This window comes from Epinephelus fuscoguttatus, linkage group LG23 (genome assembly GCF_011397635.1).
Source record: "Epinephelus fuscoguttatus linkage group LG23, E.fuscoguttatus.final_Chr_v1".
Classification (NCBI taxonomy): domain Eukaryota; kingdom Metazoa; phylum Chordata; class Actinopteri; order Perciformes; family Serranidae; genus Epinephelus; species Epinephelus fuscoguttatus.
This window is the reverse complement of record NC_064774.1, coordinates 20,589,032-20,616,633: the sequence shown is the minus strand read 5'-3', so window position 1 is coordinate 20,616,633 and position 27,602 is coordinate 20,589,032. Positions and strand designations below refer to the sequence as shown.

Genomic DNA, 27,602 nt, shown 5'->3' with positions numbered 1-27,602 from the left:
GAGCAAGCACTCTACACAGTATTTCAGATCGCTAATAGTCTTACATGCACAAACATAGTTTCCCAAAGCTGATTTGCGGAGCCATGAGGCAACCTTTATTTGACAGCGGCATTTACAAAAAGAACATTATTGTTACAAATGCAGACTGTTTTTAGGTGGAAATCTGTTCTTTAATGCTTTTTTATTATCAAACTAAAATATACTTTTACTCCTGGAAGTACTCCCAAAGTATTGAACAATGCACTAGAGCTAAACAAATACAAATAGGTTGAACTCGCAGCGTCCAAGTCTTGGAATTGTATTTGCAACACCTCACTGAGGTGTAATCAGCAGTTGTTAAAGGAGTTTTTTGTTGAAGCCAGGAGCTCCATAACCTGGATGTCTCTCTCTGTAGGACCTGAGGCTGTGGAGGCTCAGTGCCAGAGGCTGGAGGTACGGAGTAAAGATGGAGGCAGACTGCTGTTCACTGCAAATGAGGAGGAGGTCATCATGACGACAGAAAAGTTCACTGTCACAGGTAAATGAGATGAACTCTCAGTCTATAATCTTCGGTCCAAGTTGCACAAGAAATTTAATTTGGATCACAATGATTTATTGGGAAATACCGTATTTCTCTACCTAGGATCAGCTAATCCATTTTACCTTTGTGTCAGTTGTTCAAAGCAACATTGGATTGTATCACCCTAATCAAGATACAAACTTTCAAGATTACTAAATATGGATAACCAGAGCTCTAAATCACACTACAAAGGGATGCAATCATTAGAAGCTTATTTTGACTGTCATTGTAATTCATTTAAAGCAGCTGTGCGGAACTTTCCATTTTCGTTGATTATAGCGCCCCTTTTGGTCGAAGCGGTATGACACCCACAGCCTGGTGTCGTAAATTTCCGACTCCAGCCTTCGGCTTCATTCGTAAAATCTTGACTGCAACCGGCAATAACCGCATGCATTTGTTTTGGAGAGCGAGAGGAAAATCATAAATGTTCTGGTGTAGCTCTGAATTTCTTATAAACTGAGGACAACTGCCTGCTGTATATCTGTGTTCATGGTCACAGTCACAGATAATTTTGTGGCGTTTGTTGTAACGTTACTAGACAAAAGCAGTTCACATCAGCTAACGTTACATTTAGCTTGCTTATAACTTCCATGTCGTCATATATTGAAGTGAAACAACATCTAACAAGTTGCGGTGTATTCCCTAAATAAAAACAAAAATTACATACCTGTCGATTAGGAAAAGGGCCAACTCGGGATCAGTTTTAAAACCTTTCAAATCTCTCAGCTCTCTCCACTTGGTGAATGCCTGACTGAAGTTTACATGTGTTTGGCTCGAGCCCTATCACTGTCCCGCTTAGCCTTCTTCTGTTCTTTTGTTCTTTTTCTTTTAGATGGTGCTCCTTCTTTATCTGCCATGACATCAAAATACAACCAAGTCCTTATAGACACATCTGGTATAACTATTATGTGTTCAGCAATGCCCATTGTGTACCACTTACTCGAAGAACACTCTTTGTAAACACAGCTCTTCTTCTTCTCTCAATTTATTGGCGGATCGCAAACAACTTCCAGGTGCATACCACCACCTACTGTACAAGAGTGTGCAATGTGTCCAAAATCATTCACTACTCCCTACTACATGTCATTTAGCCTGTTTCTTAAATCCTACTCGTGAACACGGCTCCTTCTTCTGTGGTTTAATGGCTGCGGGCCGCTGCGGGCATGCAGACTTACTTTTGCCTCCGGATGCCGTATTCTGGTTTGCTGACTTCCGCTGTGTCCGACCCGACCGAGGCTACGCTAAATAGCCATATAGAGAAAGGCTTTTTTGTCGCTGCTGGGTTCAAATAAATATGCGGACCTTCAAGGGGGGGTGATATGAACTAGGGACAGTTTTATGAATGGTAAAAATTTCCGCACAGCTGCTTTAAAGTGAAGAAAGATACTTAAAATTAAAGGTCTAGTGTGTAGAATTTAGTGGCATCAAGTGGTGAGATTGCAGAACTGACACTTTTCCCACATGCTTCTTGGGAAGCTGAACTACAGTGATTTACGTGAAAAAATGAACGGCCCTATCTAGAGCCAGTGTTTGATTTTAGGTGATTAGAAACAAATGAAAACGTGTTATGAATATTTTATAGCATTCCAGCCAATAGATGCCCATAAATCCTACACACTAGACCTTTGAGTTTTATTTTACAGGGAGATATCCAGGGAGATATTAATATCATTAATGATAATACCAGTATAATTTTTAATATGATATGAAAAAATTCTTTAAACCAAACGTCACACTGTTACAAGTTACTGAACAAGCATGGCTGAAAGTGAAACTATTACCAACTTCACAGTGGTTCTAAAAAGAGAAGCAGCTTCAGTAGTGTGGAATAAACTGTGGCATCCTGAATGTTTTATCAACAGCCTTGGTCTCTTTACCGCTCAGAGGGAACTCATTCAGTGTCTCTCCTTCTCCTCTTTCACCCTGCTCACACGGGAGTCGGTGTCGTCAAGTGATTTTGTCTTAAACCTTTGGTAATGTAAACCTACATGAAGCTCGGGGCTCGACAGAAAACTACATATATGTGAATGTGTGATAGTTCTGGTATCATAACAGCCTGTCACAGGTTACGGTGTGATGATTAGAGGAGAAATGGCCGAGCATAAAGGTCCAGGTGGAAAAAAAATAACTCAATCATTTAGGATTTTGCTAAAAGAGAAGGAAATCACCTGTTGATTTATATACAGTATATGTAGATCCAGGGTACATTTTTTTGTATTTGGGAGCTGTTTAAATACGTGATATATGGTAGATTTGATTTTGTTGAACTATTAATATTGTATACAGAATCTGAATCTCACTCTGCGTTACTGTTGTTTACAAACTAAAGAAATGAGAGGTCATTTTGGTGTAGTGTTTACTGAATATTTGTAGGCAAACTGATTAACATGTAAAACTATATCACTTATTTTGTTGCAATTCTATGTTCCTAAATTAATTAAACATTTTTTTTTTACTAATTTGTCATATTGTCAAGAATATTCGCAAAAATACCATGAAATGAGTGCAAAATACAGTAGAAATGCATACATAGTTTAATAGTTTAAAAGTTTTGTTCCTCATATCCACCTTAAATCCACTCTCCGGTTTGGGTCTAAGGCATCCCAATCCTACTAAAAATCTTTGAGTGACGCATACTGAAGGTGTGATCCAGGTCAAACTCAAACCTAGATTACATGATTTTATCTAATTCAGAATCCTTGTTGTCTTTTGGCCAAACCATTTTCAAAATTCAATTCAATCTGAAGTCGGATGACTCCTGAACAACTTGGCCCAGGTGTCTGAGAAATGTAAATCTGTCCAAAATGAGCTAACAGAAAACAAACAGGGTGAGTAGGTTTGAAATTTCCAATACTGGTACCTCTACAATACACTCTACAGTAAGTTTCTGTAGCAAAACTAAACACTTTTGATATTTTGCAAGAGTGATGGAAAGATCAGTGTCTACAAAATGCATTTTTTAAGTTAACACAAGTCAAACATCTCAAATGTTAAATGTTGTCTAAACACCAACAGCCGTAGAACTTTGGAGGAATAAAATCCAGTCTAAAATTGGAAAAATCATCATATATCTGATCAAAGAGAGAAGGGAACCAGAGCCTGCTCGCTCTCAGTTTGCTCCATACCAGGGTATGACTGACAGGTTTTACACTAGATTAAACAAATCAAACCAAACAGCCAAATGTTCCAGAGTTTGTTTGAACCAAACAGATTAGGTGTGAAAGCACCCTAAGACAGTTCCTGATACTGCGCTATGGACGCATTTCAGTCAGTGCCAAACACTGAAGTTCGATAAGCCTTAGTAAACACATCCCTGGCTGTCATTTTATGAATTATAAAAGTATGTTGTTTTTTTTCCCAGGCTCAGAAGGCGCTGTGTTTGGTCACTCAGTAGAGACTCCCCTGATCCAGGCGAGGGCATCTGAAGACCTGAAGTAAGTTCATATTCATTGACTCAACAGAAATTCATTAAAGCTTAATGTCACATGTTCATATCCTGTTCAATTAAGATGAAGATCTTTAAATAATGATGATAAATGTTCCGTGGCATTTCAAAGTCAGTGCCTGTGCTGAGGAAAAAAAGAAGAGAACGTGGCAGGAACCATTATTCACCAGTGTAATTATTCTCAAGCACCCTCTTGTAAACTCAAGCGTCTACTGGTCGGCTCGTTATCACACAAATTTAAAACTAGATTTGACCATTATTTTAATTTCACAGCCGAGGGGTGAGCTAATTTGTTAGTTATTCTCTATAGCAGGCAGGAATTGATTAAAGCACCGAGAGAGCATAGAGAAAGTCGGTAAGGTTGAGATGCGTGTTAGACTCATACACTCCTGAGCATGTGATCCCCACTGCACTCCGCCCGAGGCTCTGAGCCCTGTGTCGGTCCATTAACGAGCTATAACGAGTGTGGTTTGTTGTCCACCTTACTGGTCCTGAAGGGAGGGCTGGGATCAAAGTTGGCAGAAAAAGCAGTGTTCTGGCATCTAATTCCTCCAGAGTGAGGGGAATACTGATGAGGTTCACTTTAAAGCAAGCACACGTACACACACACACACACACACACACACACACACACACACACACACACACACACAGGCTCAGCTCAGGGGTGACCATCTGCAATGTGGTCAAAATCTTAACGAGGGGAAACCGAACAGGAGACGGTTAAAGCACAAAAGCTCCAACATGATGTTTGCTTCATTGGGATTCAGATTTTTTTCAGTTTTAAATCCATATTTGGTCAAAGATATTCAATTTATGCCACGTCAAAGTTTGATTCTGTTTGTGTGGTTTAATTGAATACATATTGCATTTTCAGAAATCATTTCTTCAGGGTCTTTCAAAATGACAGGCTTCCTTCACTAACAAATTACTGCAATATTTCCAAACAAGCAGATTTACAAACTGTACTGTCAGAGCTTTAAATACATGTTTCTTTTATCTAAACCCAATTTATTTTTCAAACACCATGTCAAAGATTTTTTTTTACATATAGTCACACAGTCGTTTATAAAACGCAGAATGGAAAAAAAATAGAATCCTGTGGGCTATTAATGACATGAATCTAAGCCCAGCAACACTTTTCCTCTGTTGTTATTTTTTTTATTTTCCGTAGTGCCTGTTTATACACTAATTGGGCTGTGGGCACAGTAAACAAGCCGCCATTACTGCAGGGGCTTATCAGTGAACCTGTTTAATATTGTTTTTGTATGTATAAAGGATTTCACCTTTTAACTGCTTTGTACAGCTTTGACACAAACACATGCAGGCTACCCTGGCAAACCTGCCACATGTTGATGCATCCTCATCAATATGCTGCTGAAACAAACGTTATATATCATCCAAATTTCTAAAAAATACACTCAACACAATTTTGTCCAGTTTAAACAAGACGCTTTAATGTATTTCCCAATTTATGTCACTAAATTGACACTGCATAGTGTCCGTCTGCCCCCCTCCCAAAGCTGTAAACCTACATTACCCAGAGGGTCTGTAGCTGAGAACACACACGTCCTCATAGACTGGACATTAAACAGGCTTTATCCTGCCAGCTACCCACAAAGTCTGTGTAATGTCTGATTGAGCCCATGTGTGAATAGAGCAGATCATTGTCTGGAGAATTGACAGTGAGTGTGTGGGTGTGTTGTTGACATTTCTAACAAGTAGTGTTGTCACGGTTCTGGAATTTCTAACTTCGATACAGTAACCTGAAAAATATGTGAAACGACATTGTTTGGAGTTCACGAGGAAATGGCTACTGTTAAAGTTTAAAGAAGAAAAATAAAATGGCTGAACTGAACTTTTCAACCAGTCATCATAGGTTGCGTATGTATAGCGAGCACAGTACAGCTACTCTGCCAGCAGATTAATCTATGTCCCTGTTTAATATGATTTGACTTAAAGATCCAGTCGCCATCAGATGGGCCAGAAAATCTGTACCATCTGTGACAACTAGTTCCTTTTAATGTCACTAAAGCAGGCACTTTTTCATTATGAAGCCAGACAGTAAATTACAAGCTGGAATAGCCTGCTGATTGATCACACAAGTGTGAATCTAATTCATCATCTGATAGGATGCAATCATACTATTCTTAGTCACTAACGCCCATGTTATCACAGAAATGTGCTCTTATTTTTCACTTTTCCACATATTGTGATCAACATAGCTGATTCTAGACCCTGGTTATATTTACTGTAAAGCAAACATGGAGGTTGTCAAGGTTGAATATGCATCTTTTTTTTCTTGAGTTGTTTATATTTGTGGCTCTGGGACTTTTCGGCCATATTTTACCCGTCTTACCGTTGCCCTTAAAGTGAGGCAAGTTGAACCCTCCTTTCAAACTTCTCGCCACCTGTTAGTAAACCTCTCTGGATGATAAAGATATGGCTTGGCTCGTGTCCATGTTGCCCGTCTTCTCCTCTTTAAAGAAATATCATTTTCTTTGTGATGTGTTTTATTCCTCTGCAAGCCAGCGGTAAACTGGGCGAAGAACAGAGCGGATATGAAATCAAAGAAATCCACCTGAGATCTCACTTTTCTTTGAAGCACCTGTTCTGCTCCCCAAGCGCTTTATCTGTGTACGCTGGCACTCAAGTTTGTCTTCATTTGTCATCATCGTGCTTGTTTTTGTATGCCAAAATCGTGCTGAAATAAATGGAGAGAATGAAAATGGTCTAAAAAATAATTTGAGATGCATTTGCTTCCTGCATTTGTTTTCACATTTATTTCAGCATAATGCTTAAAGTGGGTCTAAATCAGAGTTTTAGTTTATGGCCCTTTTTCATTTTTAGACTGAAAATGTTTTTTGTTTTTATTTCTGCTTGTTGACTTTTAATAGATGGTATATATAACGTTCAATAAGCATACTATCTTATTATTGAGGTACTATTATGTGAAAGATTGTAGGACTTTCTTGCCCTTACTGTGTTGTTAACTGTCTACAATTGGTGAAAATGTGTCGACTACCTAAGAAAACATCAACTTTATTGATCCTGCACAGGAAAACTAAATGTACATGTCACAGTAGAAGGATAAGCACAAGAAAAGAAGCATAGAATAGATAGGGATGTCCCGATCCAGCTTTTTCACTTCCTATCTGACACCAATATTACAGCCTTTAGTTTTGGCCGATACTGATCCGATCCAAGCGCGTAGTCATGTCATGTCAGTCATGTTAGAAAAGATTTGATCAAGCGATATTACTCTAACAAGAACAACTTAATCAGGTTAGTTAGAATGATCCACAACAGTTGGTGTGAGAAACTGACCCGTTTATTGTTAACAGGGTTAAATAAACAAACTTTAAACTTGAACATTAACATTAAATAAAAAATATAGCTGGTTTGCTTTGGCCCCTTAATAAATAGAAAATAAATCAACACAAGAAATCTTTAAAATGTCTAACATTGAAATTAAAATAGCAGCAAGACTCCACACACTTGTGCTTTGGCCCCCTAATAAATAAAAAAAAGATTAACACCACAAGACATTGTTGACATGTAACAAACAATGCAGCCTTTCCTTTTCAGTTATTTTTGTAGTGTCAGTGCCAGCCTGGTGCTGCTGTTTCCTGTGTGTCTGCATGCTGGCCTGGTAGGTGCTGGAGCGGATCTCTGGAATAGACTGCTTGAATTGTGGAGCGCTGGGCTGGCCAGAAAACCTGGATCGGAGTCCGTGGAAAAACTGGATCGGAGTTCTTGGATCGGCATTTTTCCATGCAATCCGATCCGATGCACGTTTTTTTGCTGATATCGGCAGCGGGACATCCCTAATTAGTAACTATTAAACCGGGAGTATTATATACCGAATGACATTAAACACAAAATGAAGCATAAAAAAAATGTTCTCTACAAACACAATATACACTAACAATGTGCTATAAGTTTATTTTGGGGATTTTAGTGTATGGAACATATTATTGAGAACTGGGACAAAACCTTATTTTTCAGGGTTTTTGATTGTTACTCTTTAATTAGGCTGGAAAAAAAATACATGTAATAGAATCTTGGCAAATAAACCTTGTAATGAGCCAACCTCCCTGTGATTTTAAAAAAAAAAATGTCAGATGTAAGACCTGGCAGATCAGAGTTGACGTATTACGGAGTGGACAAAAAGTTATACATGTATTAAATTCACACCAGTTGTAGAGAGTAGCCATTTTATTTTTCAAAGTTGGTAACAGTTAAATACTAATTTTTAAAACACAATTCATATTTAGTTTGGATTAAGAAGTGCAACAGAGCTGACCTGTTACAGTAGAGACTCACCCAATAGCAATATTATTATATATTATGGATTTATTAAAAAAAAAAAAAAAAAAAAAAAATATATATATATATATATATATATATATATATATATATATGTGTGTGTGTGTGTAAAGCTTACCAGTACTTCAGCAGCACTCCATCTTTTTGGAAACCAGGAAGTGAGACAGGAGTCCAAGGATACAGTTGATGCTTTTTATGTCTGGTTAAATTATCTGGGATGATATGAATCTGGGACACATCTTTAAAGGGCCAAAATGTTCACAAAAATTATTTTAAAACAAAGATGATTATTGCAGTATATTTTTTCACCATTGTTACAGTTAGTTTTAGATTTTTAAGGCTTTTAACACATTTTTTAGTTGTTTGAAGTTATGAATTATTGTCTGTGACATGTGTTTTCTGGCACCGGGCAAATTTAGAAGTGATAAAAAATAAATAATGAAAGCAAATCAAAATATTTTACAAAATCATAGTTATTTCATATAATTAAATCTTTTAAAAATAATATTTCAACTCAGAAATAGAAATAATGTGTTGATAACTTAATTTAAGGGTTCATTTTTGGTAGAACATGATTTGTCCCAATTTTCAAGAATGGGTGATAGATAAGATTTTTTTTAAAAAAAACAACATATTTGCTCACCTGCTCTGCCAGATTAGTAACTTTAAAAAAAAAAAACTAGAATATTATATACATTATAACATTAACTATACCCAAAATGAAGCATGACAAGACAAAAATAAAAGGATTTACATAAACACTATATATATTATAGTATAGTTAGAGCTAGAAATTAAATACAGAAAGTGCCCTTGAATACAGTTGCACCTAAGACAATTGAATCTGTTGGTGAGTAAAGTTTCTTGTGTCTGCAGACAGCAGTGTCAGCAGGATTAGATACATTTATTGAACCTGTAACAGCAAGAACCATGTGAAATGTATAGCTACAACCCATGATTATTTTCTCCTTGATTAATGAAAGGAGCTGAATTCAAATTGAAACAATAAATAATGCACATCACACATGTTTTGTCCTGCCAACAGTCAATGACACCAGAATTTTTTATTTACAATGATATATAACAGAAAAGCAGCAGATACTTGTCAGGACTATATGGCATTTTGCTTAAAAAATGACTTAGTTAATTTGTTATCAAAATTGTTGCCATTTAATTTTCTGCCGGTTGACTAATTGATTGATCAACTAATCCTTGAGGCTGTGGTGCAGCTTATAATGCAGAGGCAGTAGTGCAGAAGCTTAACAGCTGAGTAGTTTGATTGATTTATAGTTGTTTTGGTCCCCTGCGACTCACTTTGTTTTTTCACTCCTCAGTTCATCCTCTTTGTCAACTGCAGAAAACTAGGAGACATGTTTGTGTATGGTGACTTGTGAATAATTGCACTTGTGCTGAGGAGCTATCAAGCATCGAGGCCTTGATGTTGAAGTCTCTAAAACAAGGGCAGCGCAGTTATGAAGTGGATATAGTCCTGCAGGAGGGATATGTCAGTTTGTCATGTCCTGCTCTCAGCTCACAGCTTCATTACCTTTAGTCATAGCTCTTGTCGGGCTCTGATCAGCTCCTTCACCTGACAGTGACCTCTTTCAGTTTCACTCTCAAAATACCCTCCGGTGCTGAGTTCGAGGACAGAAATCAAGATAGTCAATTGCAGGAAATTTGGCTCTGAGGAGTCATGTTTTGACTCTCCCGCTAGCTGCCCACTCAAGTCTGATAATAGTAGCAGCTTCCAACCAGAAATTACAGGCCTAAATATGAAAATATTTCCGTCAATTATATAATCAGATCATTTTGTGTCTCAGTCTGGAGGATGGTGCTCTGATTCCTGATGCACATGTCCCAAATACATCTGAATAGGGAGGGAAGCTGAGTTATAAATGCTGTGATATTCGTCTTGGTAAAGCTGTTTTTTTTGTAGTAGCTCTGAGCATTTCGCTGTGATACTTCTGTCATCTGGTTTGTTCACATTCAGAGAGACTTAGTCTATTCTCTTGACATGTATGGAGGACAGATGGTAGATGGACGTCTGATCAATGCGACAAAAACTCCAGGTCTCAGTTGTGTCAGGAACAAACTTTTTTTTGCAGTTTTCTTCTGCGAGCTGCTGCTTAAAAAACAGCACATGGGAATCTGTAGTGAGACAAGTCTGACATTAAGAAGCAAAGGCAGACCAGACAGGATTTGAAGGCTCTCCACTTTGCAGTGCAGACATCACATGGTGCATTTCTCGGCCCAGTATCAGAGAGCAGGAAAACCGCTTTTCATTTCATTTTCTCTACAACTCTGCTACCAGAACGTTCCTCCTCTCCAGGTTTAAAGTCTGTTTGCAGTGCAGCCAGCCGCGTAGCCCTCTCTAGCTGATCTGAGCAGCTTTCAGGACAGTCTCTGCAGTAGCTGTGTCCACACAAGAGTGACAGGTTCATTAAGAAGATAAAGGCAGAACTGAACAACTCTTCTTGGTCCCACTTAGCTCTGGTCAGACTTTTTTCCTCCAGTTTGTTGGGATTGAGATGTCGTGCAGCAGGAGTGTATTCTTTTTTTTTTTTTTTTTTTTTTCCTAGCTTTGACTGCAGCAAAGAAAAATGGTCATTCTTTGTTATTGTAATGGTCTTGTTTGGCCATGAGAGAAATGTTTGGACAGCAGGTAACATAACATACAGACACAGTGGAAATAATTGGTTTAGGGTGGTGGAGGGAGGCTTATTTACTGTCATACTCAGTCCTCCATCTGTCAGTATAAATAAATAACATTTTTCATTGCCATACACAGTTTAGGCTCTGTCAGAACTCTGTGTGATGCAATTGAAGTGGCCTTGAGATCATTGGGGGTGAACTACCTGATCACAATTTCAAAACATTGTCCGTTTAGAGTGTCCTCTCCATTCGCACTGCAACTAACAATAGTAGGGATATCAGATTTTTTTTTTTCTGTCTCTCAAGTGTTTATATCGATATCTGCCTTTAAAATCGGGTATTGGTCAGGCTGTGGTATGATGTTCACTGGTACTGTCAAATACCAAGTTGAGTCCACAGCAGGAGGAATATCAGTAAAACAAGCTTTTAGTGTCAATTGTGATCAACCAAAGAACCACAAAAATAACCGCTTTTTATTTACGTCCAACTCTTTGATGATATACGCCAATATACCTGCAGCTTTGTGTTTGTATAGCACTTTTTTCAAACAAATTTAGGAATTATGAAGTGCTCTACATAGAAAAAGACACAAAATAGGATATTGAAGGAGTCAAATAGAAGATACAAAAAAGCAGACATGTAACTCAAGTCATTTTTTCCCTGGGCAAGTCAATAGATGGGTTGAGTCGAGGCAAATCAAGTCCCAAGTCAAATCACTTTCCCCCCCAAGATACTTAAGTCTTACCCCTCTTATAAAGAGCAGAGCCAGGGAAAAGTTTGACAGTGAATCATGTTTTTCTAATAATTCGATATTCAGTGAAATAAATGTAATCAAACAAAAACAAAGAACTTTTATAAAAACTTATTTATTTCTTAATTCTGTGGTTTGCAGAAACATAAGGTTACAATGCCAGAGTTTTATTCTGGTGATTGGGTTGAACAGGAATACGAGTTGTTATCAGGATAACATTAGCTAGCTAAGGAGTTGTGCGAGAACAGATGTATCTGCAGGCTAATGCTGGCTAACAACAGCCCTCACAGACTCTTATCGATACAAATGAGTCTTTAATTGATTAACAAAGTTTGATATTGTAGTCTACCTTTTGTCCTTCACATGTGAAACTCTTGAATTCCAAAGTGATGACTCTTGGTACAGGCGTCATGATGATCTGATCTGACCCAGAGACCATCAGGTAGCGTCATGAGGAGCTTGTCTGGCAGGGTAGTCATCCAATCATGACAATGCCGGCATCGTTTCACAGACGCTTGCAATGCAAGCATTTTAAAAATTTAATATCTAAGCTGCTAACATAGAATAAACAAGCCAAGTTAATTGAGTTATCATGTCTCAAGTAAAGTAACCTTTTTATATCTTCCAATTCCAAGATGAGTCTCGATCATTTATATCTTGCCCTGTCAAGTTGCAAGTCATCAAAACAGTAACTCAAATCCAAGTCACAATGACTCAAGGTCACATCTCTACAAATAAGTATTGAATGAAACAAAGTAAACATAAATATTAAGTTTAAAATTTCAGATTAGGCCTTTTAAGTTTTATGTTCTTTGGTGCCATTTTTGAAAGTGAAATATGAACATAAACTTGGCTTTCACCTTTGGAATCCCCCCAGCTAACAGAGAAGATATGCAGTATTTAAACCGGCCTCATCCACTATGACTTCAGCCATGGCTGTCAGCACATTTGATCCTGTGCAGCTCTTTCCTCCATATCTCTGCGATACCGTGACCTTTTTGTAGAAGTAAAGGTCATCCTGAATGCAGCAAGAAAAAACTGGTCTGTCATAAACAGCCATCATGACTGAAAATACCACATAGTTTATCTGTAGTGAGGGTTTTACATATCAGATTTTTCTGAAATGAGCCAGAAGCCCTGAAATATTCTGGGTACAAGAAGCTCTTTGGTACTGAGTAGGACGAAGCTTTCTGTGTCCGATAGCCTGATCAGCCAATCTGATGATCTGAAGGTTTCTGGAAACATACTGAATATAGCTTCATTTATTACTTTTAAAGCTGCTTAGTTGATTTCATTGTCTTAAAGGGCAGTTCACCCTAAAATCAAAAATACATATTTTTCCTTGTAACTGTAGTGCGATTCATCGGTCTAGACTGTTTTGGTGTGAGTTTCTGAGGAGATATCGTACTGTAAAGATGTCTGCCTTCTCTTCAGTATATTGGAACTAGATGGCACTCAGTTTGTGGTGCTCAAAGCGCCAAAAAATAAATAAATTTGAAAAACTCAACAGGATAACTTGTTGTGAGCAGTTTCATGTTGGAACTATTTTTTTTTTTTTTGACTGAACTACACCCACCAACCACATCACCATGCAGAAGTAAGCGTGCATCTACCCAGTGACGAGAAGCTCGTGACAGCCATGGATGTAAAGAACAGGTAGAGAACTGGGTGCAACATTGGAGACAGGGTCCCGTTCATTCCATGAAAGTTGCTCAGTGGCTGATAAAGCCAAAAAAGCTTGATTTAGTTGGTATTATTTTGCCCGGATCCTGCATGAGGGGGCCCAAAGAACAAGTGCACTAAAGACTTTCACTGGCTGATTGGCTAACTTCCGTATTAGCCTCTGCTAACATTAATGAGGCTCCTCTTGACTGTCAAATTGTTAAATGGACCGAATGGATCAAATCGTGATAGTGAAACTCTTTGCACGGGGGGTTGTGACGCTCAAAAAATTGTATCCACTGATTTACAGACATCTCTTTCACAGGTAAGTGTGTTCCAAAAGTCTTACTGGGCCCAGTGGCATCACATGACGGACCTGGAAGTTGTAATTCCACGCCTGGCCACAATGTAAAATTGGCTTAAAGTGTGGTACTGTTCCAAAGGGCTTGGTGACAGTGCAATATGTAAACATAAATGACGTCCTCCTTGGCTGAGCTGTAATGTTAACTAGCTTAGTGGTGCTAGGTGAGCACGATTGGCAGGTGTAGTTTGGTAGAAAGAATACAGTTACCACATAAACCTGCTCACAACAAGGTCTGTGGATTAACCTAGTCACAGCAGGGGCCCCAGTTTTTGTCTCCTATCTCTGAGGCCAGCCCCAGCCACCCAAATTCCTCCCTGAGGAAACTCATTTTCGCCGCTTGTATCCACAAGCTCATAACCATAGTTGTGGGTTGGGGCATAGATTGCCCGGTGAATCCAAAGCCTTGCTTTCCGGCTCAGCTCCCACTTCACCATGACGGTCCGTCTACATCGCAGCTGATGCTGTGCCACCTGCCTATCTGTTCCATTTTACCTTCACTTGTGAATAAGACCAAAGCAATACTTGAACTCCTTCACTTCGCTTCCAAGACGGGGCAATGTACTGTTGTCCTGCCAAGAACCAAGAACTCAGACTTGGAGGTTACTGACTGTCATCCCGATGGCTTCACACTCAGCTGCAAACAGCCCCAGTGCATACTATAGGTTATGGTATGGTGAAGCCAACAGAACCACATCATCTGCAAAGAGTGAGGAAGCAATTCTGAGGTTACCCAAATTGGAAACTATTCTCCCCGTTTGCGCTTTGGAATCCTGTCCATGAATATTATCAACAGATTCAGTGATGAGGGACAGCACTGATGGAGGGCAGTATCCACTGAGAACGTGTTTGACTTTGTGTTGAGTATGTGAACAAAGCTTGTAGCAACGACCCCCCCCCCCCAAAACCGCCATTGCCCACGACCCCTCCAACACCGCTGCAAGGGTGAAGAGCTGGTCCACTGTTCCACAAACAAGACAGAATCCGCAGTGCTCCTCCTGAATCTGAGATTCGACAATCGGTGGCAGCCTCCTTTCCAACAACCCAAAGCATCGGACAACCTAAAAATGAGACTCAACAATGAACTATTTTTTCTCAACAGTTAGATAGACCTTGAAATTATCTTTTTTAAAATTAACTCTAATAGTAATGTTTTCCAGTCAGCAGTAAGGTTAAATTGGACGTCATACTTTTTTTGGAGCCTCAGAAACTAGACCATAAGCTTTCTGTACATGAAAATGAAAGTGTCTGAGATGATTATAAAACCCAAGAGACATTTTTAATTTAATTAAATTCATTTAATGTTTTATTATGGACTATGGCTGAAACAAGCACTCTTGAAAATTGAGCACTTTGTCTTCTGGCAGGAGTGTGTGTGTGTGTGTGTGTGTGTGTGTGTGTGTGTGTGTGTGTGTGTGTGTGCGCGCGCGCGCGCAGTGGGTGATGACGGAACTGCTTTGAAGGGAGTGAAAATATCATACACACATCACATATCAGTAACTCTTTACTGCACAGCTCAGTGCAAAGTGCTTTAAATGGGTCTTCTAATGACTTGTCTATCTGAGCTGCAGAGAATCAGTGGATGCTTCAGAAGTAATTACTGAAACATACCAAGCTAAGGAGCACTCGGACACAGATTCTTGCGGCTCGCTAATGAACATCTGGGATTCAGGAAAATAAATGGTATGTTGTGTTGCTATGGGAGATGGACTGAGGATGATTTTACAATACACTGCTCATTTTTTTACTATGATTAAATTATAGTATTTTTAGTTGATGTACATTGTATAATTTGTTGAGAACAAAATGACCTAAGAACGGTCAGGGGAAACTAAAATTATCAACCCACTGAGGGCTGGATTCAAAATCACACTGAAAATCAGAGTAAAAAATTGAATTCAAGGGCTGATCCAACATGCTCCTGATGAGTTGATGTGTGAGCATGGTGTCCTGGGGGGATCTACTCCCAGACCTGGATCAGGGCTTCGATGAGCTCGTGGACAGTCTGTGGTGATACTTGGCAGTGTCGGATGCACCAATGCATAACATCTCATAGGTGGTGAATTGGATTTAGGTCAAGGGAACAAGAGGGCCAGTCAATGGCATCAATGCCTTCATCATCCAGGACACATGAGGCCAGGCATTGTCCTGCACCAGGAGGAACCGAGGGCCCACTGCACCAGCTTAAGGTCCGACAATTGCTCTGAGGATTTCACCCTGGTACCTAACAGCAGTCAGGATACCGTTGGCAGTGACATGGAGGTCTGTGCAACCCTCCAAGAATATGCCTCTCCAGACCATCAGTGACCAAATCATGCTGGATCACCACAGCGTTTCCAGATTCTTTCACGCCTGTAACATGTGCTCCGTGTGAACCTGCTCTCATCTGTGAAGAGAATGGGGCACCAATGGCCAATCGAGCTGAACAATGCTGGGTTGTGAGCACAGGTCCCACTAGGGGACATCAGGCCCTCATGGAGTCTGCTTCTGACAGTTTGGTCAGAAACATGCACACCAGTAGGCTGCTGGAGGTTGTGTTGTAGGGCTCTGGCAGTGCTCCTCCTGTTCTTTTTCACACAAAGGAGCAGATATTGGTCCTGCTGCTGCGTTGATGCCTTTCTACAGCCCATCCAGCTCTCCTCATGTAACAGCCAGTCTCCTGGTCTCTCCTCCATGCTCTTGAGACTGTGCTGGGAGATACAGCAAACCTTGTTTATGATTGCATGTATGGATGTGCCATCCTGGAGGAGCTGGACTACCTGTGCAGCCTAATTGGGCTGCAGGTGTGGCCTCATGCTACCAGTAGTGACATGGACACTAGCAGAACACAAAACTAGAGAAGAATCAGTCAGGAAGGATAAGGAGAGAGCAACTGTCTGTGGCCACCACATGTAAAACCATTCCCTTTTTGGGGGTTGTCTTGCTTTTGCCTCTCCATTGCTCCTGTTGACGCTTTCATTTGCACCAAAGCAGGTGAAACTGATTCACAATCACTTGTGCTTCCTAAATGGACAAATTGATATCCCTGAAGATGAACTGACTTGGTGTTACACTGTGATGATTAAGTGTTGCCTCAATTTTTCTGAGGAGTGTAATTGTGAACTTGGAGGTATACTGTGCAGGACTGTTGGCTACTAATTGTCAATATACTTGCCAGTGAAAGTAAAAGCCAAGTCCAGATTTCGTTTGGTGTTTTGCCTGACTACGCTTGGGTTTTTAATGGTGCTGTGTCTCTAAGATGTTTACTGCTTATGGTCTGGCACCTGGTCGATGCTTTTTTATAAAGCCCCGACCTCACCTGTGCACTGTGGTGGAACATACAACCTCTAGTCGGTCATAAGTGATGATTAAGAGGGCTCACTTCTGTATGAGCCTATACATTAGTCTAATCCTAAATACTATTATCTTTAAATATACTTCAGTTAAACCTCAAACAAGAAAATAACAAAAGAGATAACAAATATGTGATAATAATGTAAGTTGATCCACACTGTATCTGCTGTTAGTTTGAAGGGAGAGAAAAAAAAGCAGTGGAAGAGTAAAAAACAACAGAGAAGACATCTGTCTTTTTTCTACAGGTCTATGGCACAAACAGTCCCAGGTCAAAGGCACATTTCACAGATCCTTTCCAGAGTGTATCTACTGAAAGCTGATTCAAAGTGAAAGAGGATTTCCAAATGCAGATGAAATTCATTTGCTTTCCTTTTTTCCCTTATTCCAATAGCGCATAATCCGAAATGTGTGTCGCTTTCAGAGGGTATGGAGATTTAAGCGATTTCAAGTCGGCTCCTTAAAGTCTTCCATTTAAAATTCATTGAAAACAGATTTGGGGAAGATGGGGGGAAGAAATCAATTTGAAACGGTTATGAGTTATGAAAACAAATTCCACATTGATTGGCTCTCTCACTTATCTTTCCCTGTGTAAACACATAGTCCACTGGAGGAAAATGCAAATTGCATTAGCCTCAGTGTTGCCGAAGGTCAAAATCAGCTGATACAATAATGGGCTGTTTAGGAGCTATACTGGATTAGAATAATGAGAAGAGCCACTTAAACATGAACAGCAGCTTTTATATTCCACAGGTGAAGAAGTAGTTGGTATTACTAACACCCATACATATATTTATGCAGCAAGAGTCAAACAGAAATATCAATGAGCTGGTTTGTTTTTCCAAATGTGAGACATTTTGACTCAATTTCTAAATGCCTCACTGCCTTGGGTCTGTTATGAAACAAATAATACGATTGAATTCCATCATCCTGCCCCAAACAAGTAATTACACAGGGATATTCCCAAGCTATGAGCTGAATAACAATCAATTTAACCTTGAACACATCTTGTATCCTCAGCTATTAAATCGCACTGAAAGGCAAAGTTTTAGTAATGCAAACATCCTGAAAGTATAAACAGAAATAATGGATGAGTTCATGCACTAAATCTCTGAGCTTGTGCTTGTTTTTGTCTTCTCAGGCTGGAGTCTCCAACACGGACCCTGACCATGGAGGCTCCCAGAGGGGTGGAAGTGAGTGCTGCCAAGGGGCCGCTGAAGGTCAGCGGTCGAAAAGATCTACAGCTGGAGTCCACAGAGGGAGAGGTGAGGAGGATTAGCTCATCTTGGTTTGTCTCTACACTGTTCCACCAATCGCCAACTCTGGTTTGCTTGGAAAAAAAAACTTAATTCAGCTGTTAGAAATTACGAAATTATGCTCTGTACATGCTTAAATGACATTTTATTGAAATGGAGTCTTGTAGGTTTGGCAATAATGATTTTGGGGCTGTTTCTGGTTCAACTAAAAGGATCTTACCTCTGTAGGGCTCTTTTCCCTAATGTTATCCAACACTTACAATAAAAATCTCAGCACATCAGTGGCAAAAACAAACACTTAATAAATAGTAAATGGACTGCACTTGTGCAGCGCTTTTCTAGTCATACAACCACTTCAAGTGCATTTACACTACATGTCACATTTACCCATTCACACACATTCACACACTGGTGGCGACTTGCTACTCAGTAACCATTCACATGCACTCACACTGATGGAACAGCCATCGGGTTCAGTATCGTTCCCAAGGATATTTTGGCATGTGGATATACCCTGAGTGGTTACATCGCAGCCTGATTTGCTGCTGCTGGTGTAGCACTCTCGCTAAATACTGGACCGATTTGAAAAATTGTCGTTCCCATCAGTCACTTAGGCACAAAAAGACTGGCCAGGTTGAAAAATAACAAAGTTGCCCTTTAGGGAATTACCAAAGTTATTACAATTTATCCTGAGGATGCCCTGCATGTCTGAATGAGATCTTAGGGGAATCCATCCAATAGCTGTTGAAATATTCTAGTCTAGACCAAATTGGAGGGCAAACGCTGCTAGCATGGCTAAAAATGGGCAATTTGATGTTCCAAATAAAAATATGTACTAAAGAGATGACGTTCTTCTTTCATTTGTTATCCTAACTCACCAGATGCGTGCTGCTGTATTTCCCCCCACCTTTCACGTTGTATTTTGTGATTGCACCAGAGTCATTTATCAGTTTGAGCTGGTAATGCATCACCTCAGGGCACCTCTGGCGTTGTTATTTGAATGACTTCCAGCACGTCTCCGATGTTTTTCCTCCCAGATACTTTTAGATGCCAACACCATTCAGCTGGGTAGTCTCCCGCTGGGTGTCTACACAGCTTCGCCCAACCAGGCCTCTCAGGAGCAGGCTGTATATGAAGTGTGTGTCTGCCCCAGCGGCAAGATCTACCTCTCTCCTGCAGAGAGCAGCTCCACCTGCCAGGCCATGAGCAACATCTGCCTCTGGAGCTGACCTGGGAGCAGTGTCGGTGATGGGGGACATCTTTAACATCTGCTCTGAAGCTGCTGAGTTTGAGACTCCGTTGGTACATTAGACGGAGGGTGGAATTCACCAAAGTGGAGGTGGAGCTTGACCTCTGGGCTGTTTAGATCAATACAGAAGCAGCAGAGTCCGCTGCTTGTGATGGTCTGTTGGACGTCAGGACAACTGACAGTGTTTGAGGAATGACAGTGTTTGAGGAATGGCAGTCAGAGCTCTCTGAAATCAGGAATATCACATACGAACAGGAACATTTCCACTATGTTACATTAGAGTCAGAAGACACACCCTTTATTTTTCTACATTAGGTTCATTGTAGAAATGTTTTTGAGATTTAGAGAGAACAGAAGAGGTAGAACACAGGTGCCTTCAGCTTTGAAAGAACTCATATTGTGACTAATATTCAACCTGTCTGTGCAGTCAGAGAGAGGAAGTTTTTTAATGTTGTGATGATAGAAAGACAAGTAAGCACAATTCTGTCAAAAAATCCTGATCTTGATTTTTTTTAAATCTAATATTTTAGTTTATTCCCCATTATGTTAGCAGAAACTAAACATGTTTTTATGTGGCACACATTGTACTTGAATTCTAACTGTGATTAAGTTAAAAACCAGTTTAAAAAAAAAGATATATGTGCTCTTCTTGTTGAGGCAAAGGTTCACAGGACTTCTTCACTTGAAGGTAAATATTCTACATTTTCTTGATGATGTTGATACGACAACATGAGAGAATTAGGTGAGAAAGCAATCTCACAGAAGGGCCCATTTAGAAAATGTTCTGGGGCTTTCGAGCATAACAGATGATCTCCATCAGCAGATGGAGTTTGCCCAGTTGTCATGTAATTATGTTTTTCTGTGCACTTTAAAAGGACTTCCATTTTGGCTTCATTCTTGCTCAGAAAAGAAAAAAAGAACTAGAACTACAATTCCATCACAACTGGGAAACTCATCAACGAAACCTCGTTGCTGCTGAGGATCATGTTTTATATCGAAAGCTCTAGAGCATCAACTAAATGGCCTTCATGATGAGGGTGTTTTTTTAACATTATAATGACAAAATTTACATTACAAAAGTTTTATTCAGTAAATTCTTTGACATGTATATTTTTAAGTATTGTTGTCAAGTTGCTAAATTTAAAGCATTTAATTACCTGCTAGTAACTCTCACTTCCCTCTGAGGCAGCGCTCCACTGCCTCGAGAGGCTGGCTGACCTTGGCACTGCAGTTGAGAGCGAGGCAGGCAGCCATGTGTCAGCAGGCCTGCTGGGGTGCAAAGCCTTGCTCCACTCCACTTCCTCATTCTCCATCATCACCCTGCGGCAGAGACAGGCTGGTTTGGTAAGAGCCATGATGGCATTCTAACAAGAGCTTAACTGCCTTGTCCGCTACTTGCTCACTGGGTTTGCCTTGAGTGACATCTGGGATGTTATTTATCCATTCAAAGATGCACTGTCACTGTTTTTTTGAATGAGAAGATATACATGATATGATCTGAAATAGCAGAGTGGGCCAACAATGACAAAGCATTAATTGAGATGCTGCAGCTTGAATACAGTTTGGTTTATAAAATGCTAGAAAATGATAAAACCTGCTCATCACAATGTCCCAGTGCCTAGATATACTGATATTCAAATTGCTAGTTTTGCTTGACCAACACCACAACCCAAAAATGTTTAGTTTAATATCCTAGAAAACTAAGAAAACCAGTAAATATTCCCATCTGAGACTCTGAAACTAGAGACATTTTTGCATTTATTTTTTTTTAAGAAATTACTTTAACAACATATTGATTAACAAAAGAGTTGCGAATTAATTTTCTGTCACTCAGCTAATCATTTCAGCTCAAAACTTAAGCCTTCAATAGAGAGATTCTCAGATGAAAGGTTTTGAGTTTGACTGTGTCTGTTCAACATTTTAAAGTCTTGCATAGCCTTATTGTAGCCTCAGGAAAAGAGAGTAGCAGCCTGTACAGCACTCAGTACAACACTGGAAAAAAAAAAAAAGAAAATGACTCAAACCTACTTTATTCAAATGCTATCACCAGGTATATTTCAATATGTCTTCTATCCCTGTAATGTTGATATGCATCTTGTACAAGACAGTTGCTTCAGCTTTTTGCCTTGTGAAAGCTGGAACATCAGAAGACTTCCCTTGTGACAGGCAATCCTGACAGAACTGGCCCGAGGAAAGTACTTAAGACACAGAGTTGCAAACAGATATTATTGCAACCTACTGCTACACGGCCAAATGCACACCACCCAAGTTTTCTGGCTCTAATTAAGCCCAAAGTTGCCCTGAAAATGGCAAAAATCTGTAATTCATAATTCACAATTCATAGTATGAAAACATGAAAAAAAAATGTCATGAAAACAGTCACAGTATAGTATGTCATAAAAAGTCATAAAAACAGTAACAGCATTATATAACATTAAAAATCTCAAAAAAAATCGTCATAGCATAGTATGTCATGAAAAATGTCATTAAAAAAGTATAGTAAAGTAAATCATAAGTACATCATAAAAACAGTCATAGTTTGGTATGTCATACAATTGTTATAAAAACAGTCGTAGTATAGTTTGCCAATAAAAAAATTTCACAAAAACAGTCATAGTATAGTATGTCATAAAAACGTCATAGTATTAGTATGGTTTTAAAAATGTCATAGAAACGTCATAGCATAGTATGTCATTAAAAAGCCATGAAATCGTCATAGTTTCGTATGCCATCAAAAATATCATAAAAACAGTCATAGTATGCCATCAAAAATGTCATAAAAATGTCATAGTATAGTATGCCATCAAAAAAGTCATAAAAAAGTCATAGTATAGTATGACATAAAAAATGTCATAAAAATGTCGTAGTATAGTATGCCATCAAAAATGTCATTAAAACGTCATAGTATAGTATGACATAAAAAATGTCATAAAAACGTCATAGTATAGTATGCCATCAAAAAAGTCATAAAAACGTCATGGTATAGTATGACATCAAAAAAAGTCATAAAAACGTCATGGTATAGTATGACATAAAAAATGTCATAAAAACATCATGGTATAGTATGACATCAAAAATGTCATAAAAACGTCATAGTATAGTATGACATAAAAAATGTCATAAAAACGTCATGGTCGTTTTTATGACATCAAAAATGTCATAAAAATGTCATAGTATAGTATGACATCAAAAAAGTCATAAAAACGTCATAGTATAGTATGCCATCAAAAAAGTCATAAAAACGTCATAGTATAGTATGACATCAAAAATGTCATAAAAACGTCATGGTATAGTATGCCATCAAAAAAGTCATAAAAACGTCATAGTATAGTATGACATCAAAAATGTCATAAAAACGTCATGGTATAGTATGCCATCAAAAAAGTCATAAAAACGTCATAGTATAGTATGACATCAAAAATGTCATAAAAACGTCATAGTATAGTATGCCATCAAAAAAGTCATAAAAACGTCATGGTATAGTATGACATCAAAAATGTCATAAAAACGTCATAGTATAGTATGACATAAAAAATGTCATAAAAATGTCATAGTATAGTATGCCATCAAAAAAGTCAGAAAAACGTCATAGTATAGTATGCCATCAAAAAAGTCATAAAAAAAGTCATAGTATAGTATGACATCAAAAATGTCATAAAAACCTCATGGTATAGTATGACATCAAAAATGTCATTAAAACGTCATAGTATAGTATGACATAAAAAATGTCATAAAAACGTCATAGTATAGTATGCCATCAAAAATGTCATAGTATAGTATGCCATCAAAAATGTCATGAAAACGTCATAGTATAATATGCCATCAAAAATATCATAAAAACAGTCATAGTATGCCATCAAAAATGTCATAGTATAGTATGCCATCAAAAATGTCATAAAAACATCATAGAATAGTATGCCATCAAAAATATCATAAAAACAGTCATAGTATGCCATCAAAAATGTCAAAAACGTCATAGTATAGTATGCCATCAAAAATATCATAAAAACAGTCATAGTATGCCATCAAAAATGTCAAAAACGTCATAGTATAGTATGCCATCAAAAAAGTCATGAAAAAAGTCATAGTATAGTATGCCATCAAAAACGTCATGGTATAGTATGCCATCAAAAATATCATACAAACAGTCATAGTATAGTATGCCATCAAAAATGTCATGAAAATGTCATAGTATAATATGCCATCAAAAATATCATAAAAACAGTCATAGTATGCCATCAAAAATGTCATAGTATAGTATGCCATCAAAAATATCATAAAAACAGTCATAGTATGCCATCAAAAATGTCAAAAACGTCATGGTATAGTATGCCATCAAAAATATCATAAAAACAGTCATAGTATGCCATCAAAAATGTCATAGTATAGTATGCCATCAAAAATATCATAAAAACAGTCATAGTATGCCATCAAAAATGTCAAAAACGTCATGGTATAGTATGCCATCAAAAATATCATAAAAACAGTCATAGTATGCCATCAAAAATGTCAAAAACGTCATAGTATAGTATGCCATCAAAAAAGTCACGAAAAAAGTCATAGTATAGTATGCCATCAAAAATGTCATAAAAACATCATAGTATAGTATGCCATCAAAAATATCATAAAAACAGTCATAGTATGCCATCAAAAATGTCATAGTATAGTATGCCATCAAAAATGTCATAAAAACGTCATAGTATAGTATGCCATCAAAAATATCATAAAAACAGTCATAGTATGCCATCAAAAATGTCAAAAACGTCATGGTATAGTATGCCATCAAAAATATCATAAAAACAGTCATAGTATGCCATCAAAAATGTCAAAAACGTCATAGTATAGTATGCCATCAAAAATGTCATAAAAACAGTCATAGTATGCCATCAAAAATGTCAAAAACGTCATAGTATAGTATGCCATCAAAAATGTTATAAAAACGTCATAGTATAGTATGCCATCAAAAAAGTCATAAAAACGTCATAGTATAGTATGCCATCAAAAATATCATAAAAACAGTCATAGTATGCCATCAAAAATGTCAAAAACGTCATGGTATAGTATGCCATCAAAAATATCATACAAACAGTCATAGTATAGTATGCCATCAAAAATGTCAAAAACGTCATGGTATAGTATGCCATCAAAAATATCATACAAACAGTCATAGTATAGTATGCCATCAAAAATGTCATAAAAACAGTCATAGTATGCCATCAAAAATGTCAAAAACGTCATAGTATAGTATGCCATCAAAAAAGTCACGAAAAAAGTCATAGTATAGTATGCCATCAAAAAAGTCATAAAAACGCCATAGTATAGTATGCCATCAAAAAAGTCATAAAAACGTCATAGTATAGTATGCCATCAAAAAAGTCATAAAAAAGTCATAGTATAGTATGCCATCAAAAAAGGCACGAAAAAAGTCATAGTATAGTATGACATCAAAAAAGTCATAAAAAAGTCATAGTATAGTATGCTATCAAAAAAGTCACGAAAAAAGTCATAGTATAGTATGCCATCAAAAAAGTCATAAAAACGCCATAGTATAGTATGCCATCAAAAAAGTCATAAAAACGTCATAGTATAGTATGCCATCAAAAATATCATAAAAACAGTCATAGTATAGTATGCCATCAAAAATGTCATGAAAATATCATAGTATAATATGCCATCAAAAATATCATAAAAACAGTCATAGTATGCCATCAAAAATGTCATAGTATAGTATGCCATCAAAAATGTCAAAAACGTCATGGTATAGTATGCCATCAAAAATGTCAAAAACGTCATGGTATAGTATGCCATCAAAAATATCAAAAACGTCATAGTATAGTATGCCATCAAAAATGTCAAAAACGTCATAGTATAGTATGCCATCAAAAATATCAAGTATGACATCAAAAAAGTCATAAAAAAAAGTCATAGTATAGTATGCCATCAAAAAAGTCATAAAAAAAAGTCATAGTATAGTATGCCATCAAAAAAGTCATAAAAAAGTCATAGTATAGTATGACATCAAAAAAGTCATAAAAAAGTCATAGTATAGTATGACATCAAAAAAGTCATAAAAAAAAGTCATAGTATAGTATGCCATCAAAAAAGTCATAAAAAAAAGTCATAGTATAGTATGCCATCAAAAAAGTCATAAAAAAAAGTCATAGTATAGTATGACATCAAAAAAGTCATAGTATAGTATGACATCAAAAAGTCATAAAAAAAAGTCATAGTATAGTATGCCATCAAAAAAGTCATAAAAAAAAGTCATAGTATAGTATGCCATCAAAAAAGTCATAAAAAAAAGTCATAGTATAGTATGACATCAAAAAAGTCATAGTATAGTATGACATCAAAAAAGTCATAGTATAGTATGCCATCAAAATTATCAAAATTCATAGTATAGTATGTCATCAAAAAAGTCATAAAAAAGTCATATTATAGTATGAAATAAAAAAAGTAATAAAAAAGCCATAGTATAGTATGCCATCAAAAAGTTGTCAGTGTTAGTGCTGTTAGCTAAAGTTAGTGATTGCAGTGGATCACACTGCAATTTAATGTGTTAAGTGAGATGGAAAAGATATTTTGGTTTCTGTGGGATCCTCAGTGATATGCTGGCTCCCTAAATTGGCATTCAGTCAAGACTTTGAGAACCCCTAATCAAGAGATATAAATAGGCTATGTGATGCCAACTGATTGAACATTAGCACCACAGTTTGGGAGCTGATTCAGAAGCTTGTATTTTACATGTTTTATACTAGATGACAGAGATGCTGTGATGGACCTGAGTGAGGCTCGAGTCTGGGACCCTGTTGTCAGTCTAACAATTGTTTGCCTCGACAAGTCACCTAATTAACACTGAGACAAAAGGTTCAGTATAGCTGCATGACTTGAGGGCTATTTAGAAAGTAGCGTCACATCTCCCAGATAATAATTTACTCCCCTCCACCAGCAGTAAAACATAAACCCCATATTAAGCAAGTAGCATGACAGGTGAAAGGTGGAGTAGAAATTCAGTAATCAGTTCACGCCTGGGAATTGAATGTTTTTGCTGCCGGCTAAATACCTCCTTTTTTGAATTTCCGATGGTGTTGAAACATTTATTTGGTTCCAGCAGGCACCAGATGCTTAAAGCCTCAGAGACTGCGGCTGTTTTGGATTCATGCCTTAAATGCATATTGTTTCAAAAACTGTATGTGGATGAGTTTGATCCTGGGAAAGGAATGTGTTTGTGTTACTCTGTGTGGACCACACTTGTCAGGTTCATAAGATTAGTGACATGCTAAGTTTTATTCATGAAAAAAATAATCCAGTCTTTCATTCCCAGCATGTGAAGAACATTAATTAGTGGGGAATGTTCCTTATTATGATGTCATCTCAGTTGAGCTTTGAAAAAAAGTAGGAACGAGTTGGGTTAATGTTGTAATTTAGGTGTAGTCATACTGTTAAGATGCCAGCCTTGTGTCCTACTATACTTTACTGATGATATCACTCTCAGTCCACAGATTGCCTCATGGTTGATGTTACGTCATCAAAAGCTGCACAAACAGGTACATTTTCAAGATGTTCAGGGCAGAAATGTCTTGACTGCGTCTTAATTTATCCAAGCAACACATGTTCTACTGATGTGCCTTCATGTAAAACATGTCTGCATTATGTATCATGTATTATCTCCCAATTATGAGCACAGTGGTCGCCTTAGTGCTGTTAGATAATGCAGGCTATGTACAGTCGCCCACATAATGAAGTGAACACTGTTAAAATTGAGGCTGCAGGGAAATGTCATTAGCACAAAGTACACAAACCTATAGTGTGGAGTATTTACCAGCGCCACTCTTCATTAGTTCAGTTTCACATTAAGCTGGAGAAACCCTGTACATCAAATTATAGTGATGACTGGTACTCAGTGTTTGTGCTTTTGTTCCAGGTGCTGCAGAGGTCAGATGTGCAGTGTGTGCAGCTCAGGACTTCATCTCAATGTGCCATGATGGTATGTTTATCACATTAATCT

At 37.9% G+C, this 27,602-nt stretch overlaps 1 protein-coding gene across 3 annotated transcripts in view; it reads left to right on the top strand.

Moving 5' to 3' along the window:
* LOC125883610 (zeta-sarcoglycan-like) overlaps positions 1–27,602 on the top strand; it is a 68,290-nt gene that overhangs the window by 36,269 nt on the left and 4,419 nt on the right. For 2 of the 3 annotated variants that reach the window (XM_049568037.1, XM_049568035.1), the window contains 6 exons: positions 395–517; positions 3,921–3,993; positions 18,231–18,354; positions 19,383–20,938; positions 27,090–27,141; positions 27,519–27,581. In XM_049568037.1, coding sequence (XP_049423994.1) covers positions 395–517; positions 3,921–3,993; positions 18,231–18,354; positions 19,383–19,574 — 512 coding nt within the window. In that variant the 3' untranslated portion in view covers positions 19,575–20,938; positions 27,090–27,141; positions 27,519–27,581. The remainder of the gene's footprint in view (positions 1–394; positions 518–3,920; positions 3,994–18,230; positions 18,355–19,382; positions 20,939–27,089; positions 27,142–27,518; positions 27,582–27,602) is intronic. The other variant, XM_049568036.1, reaches the window with a different exon arrangement.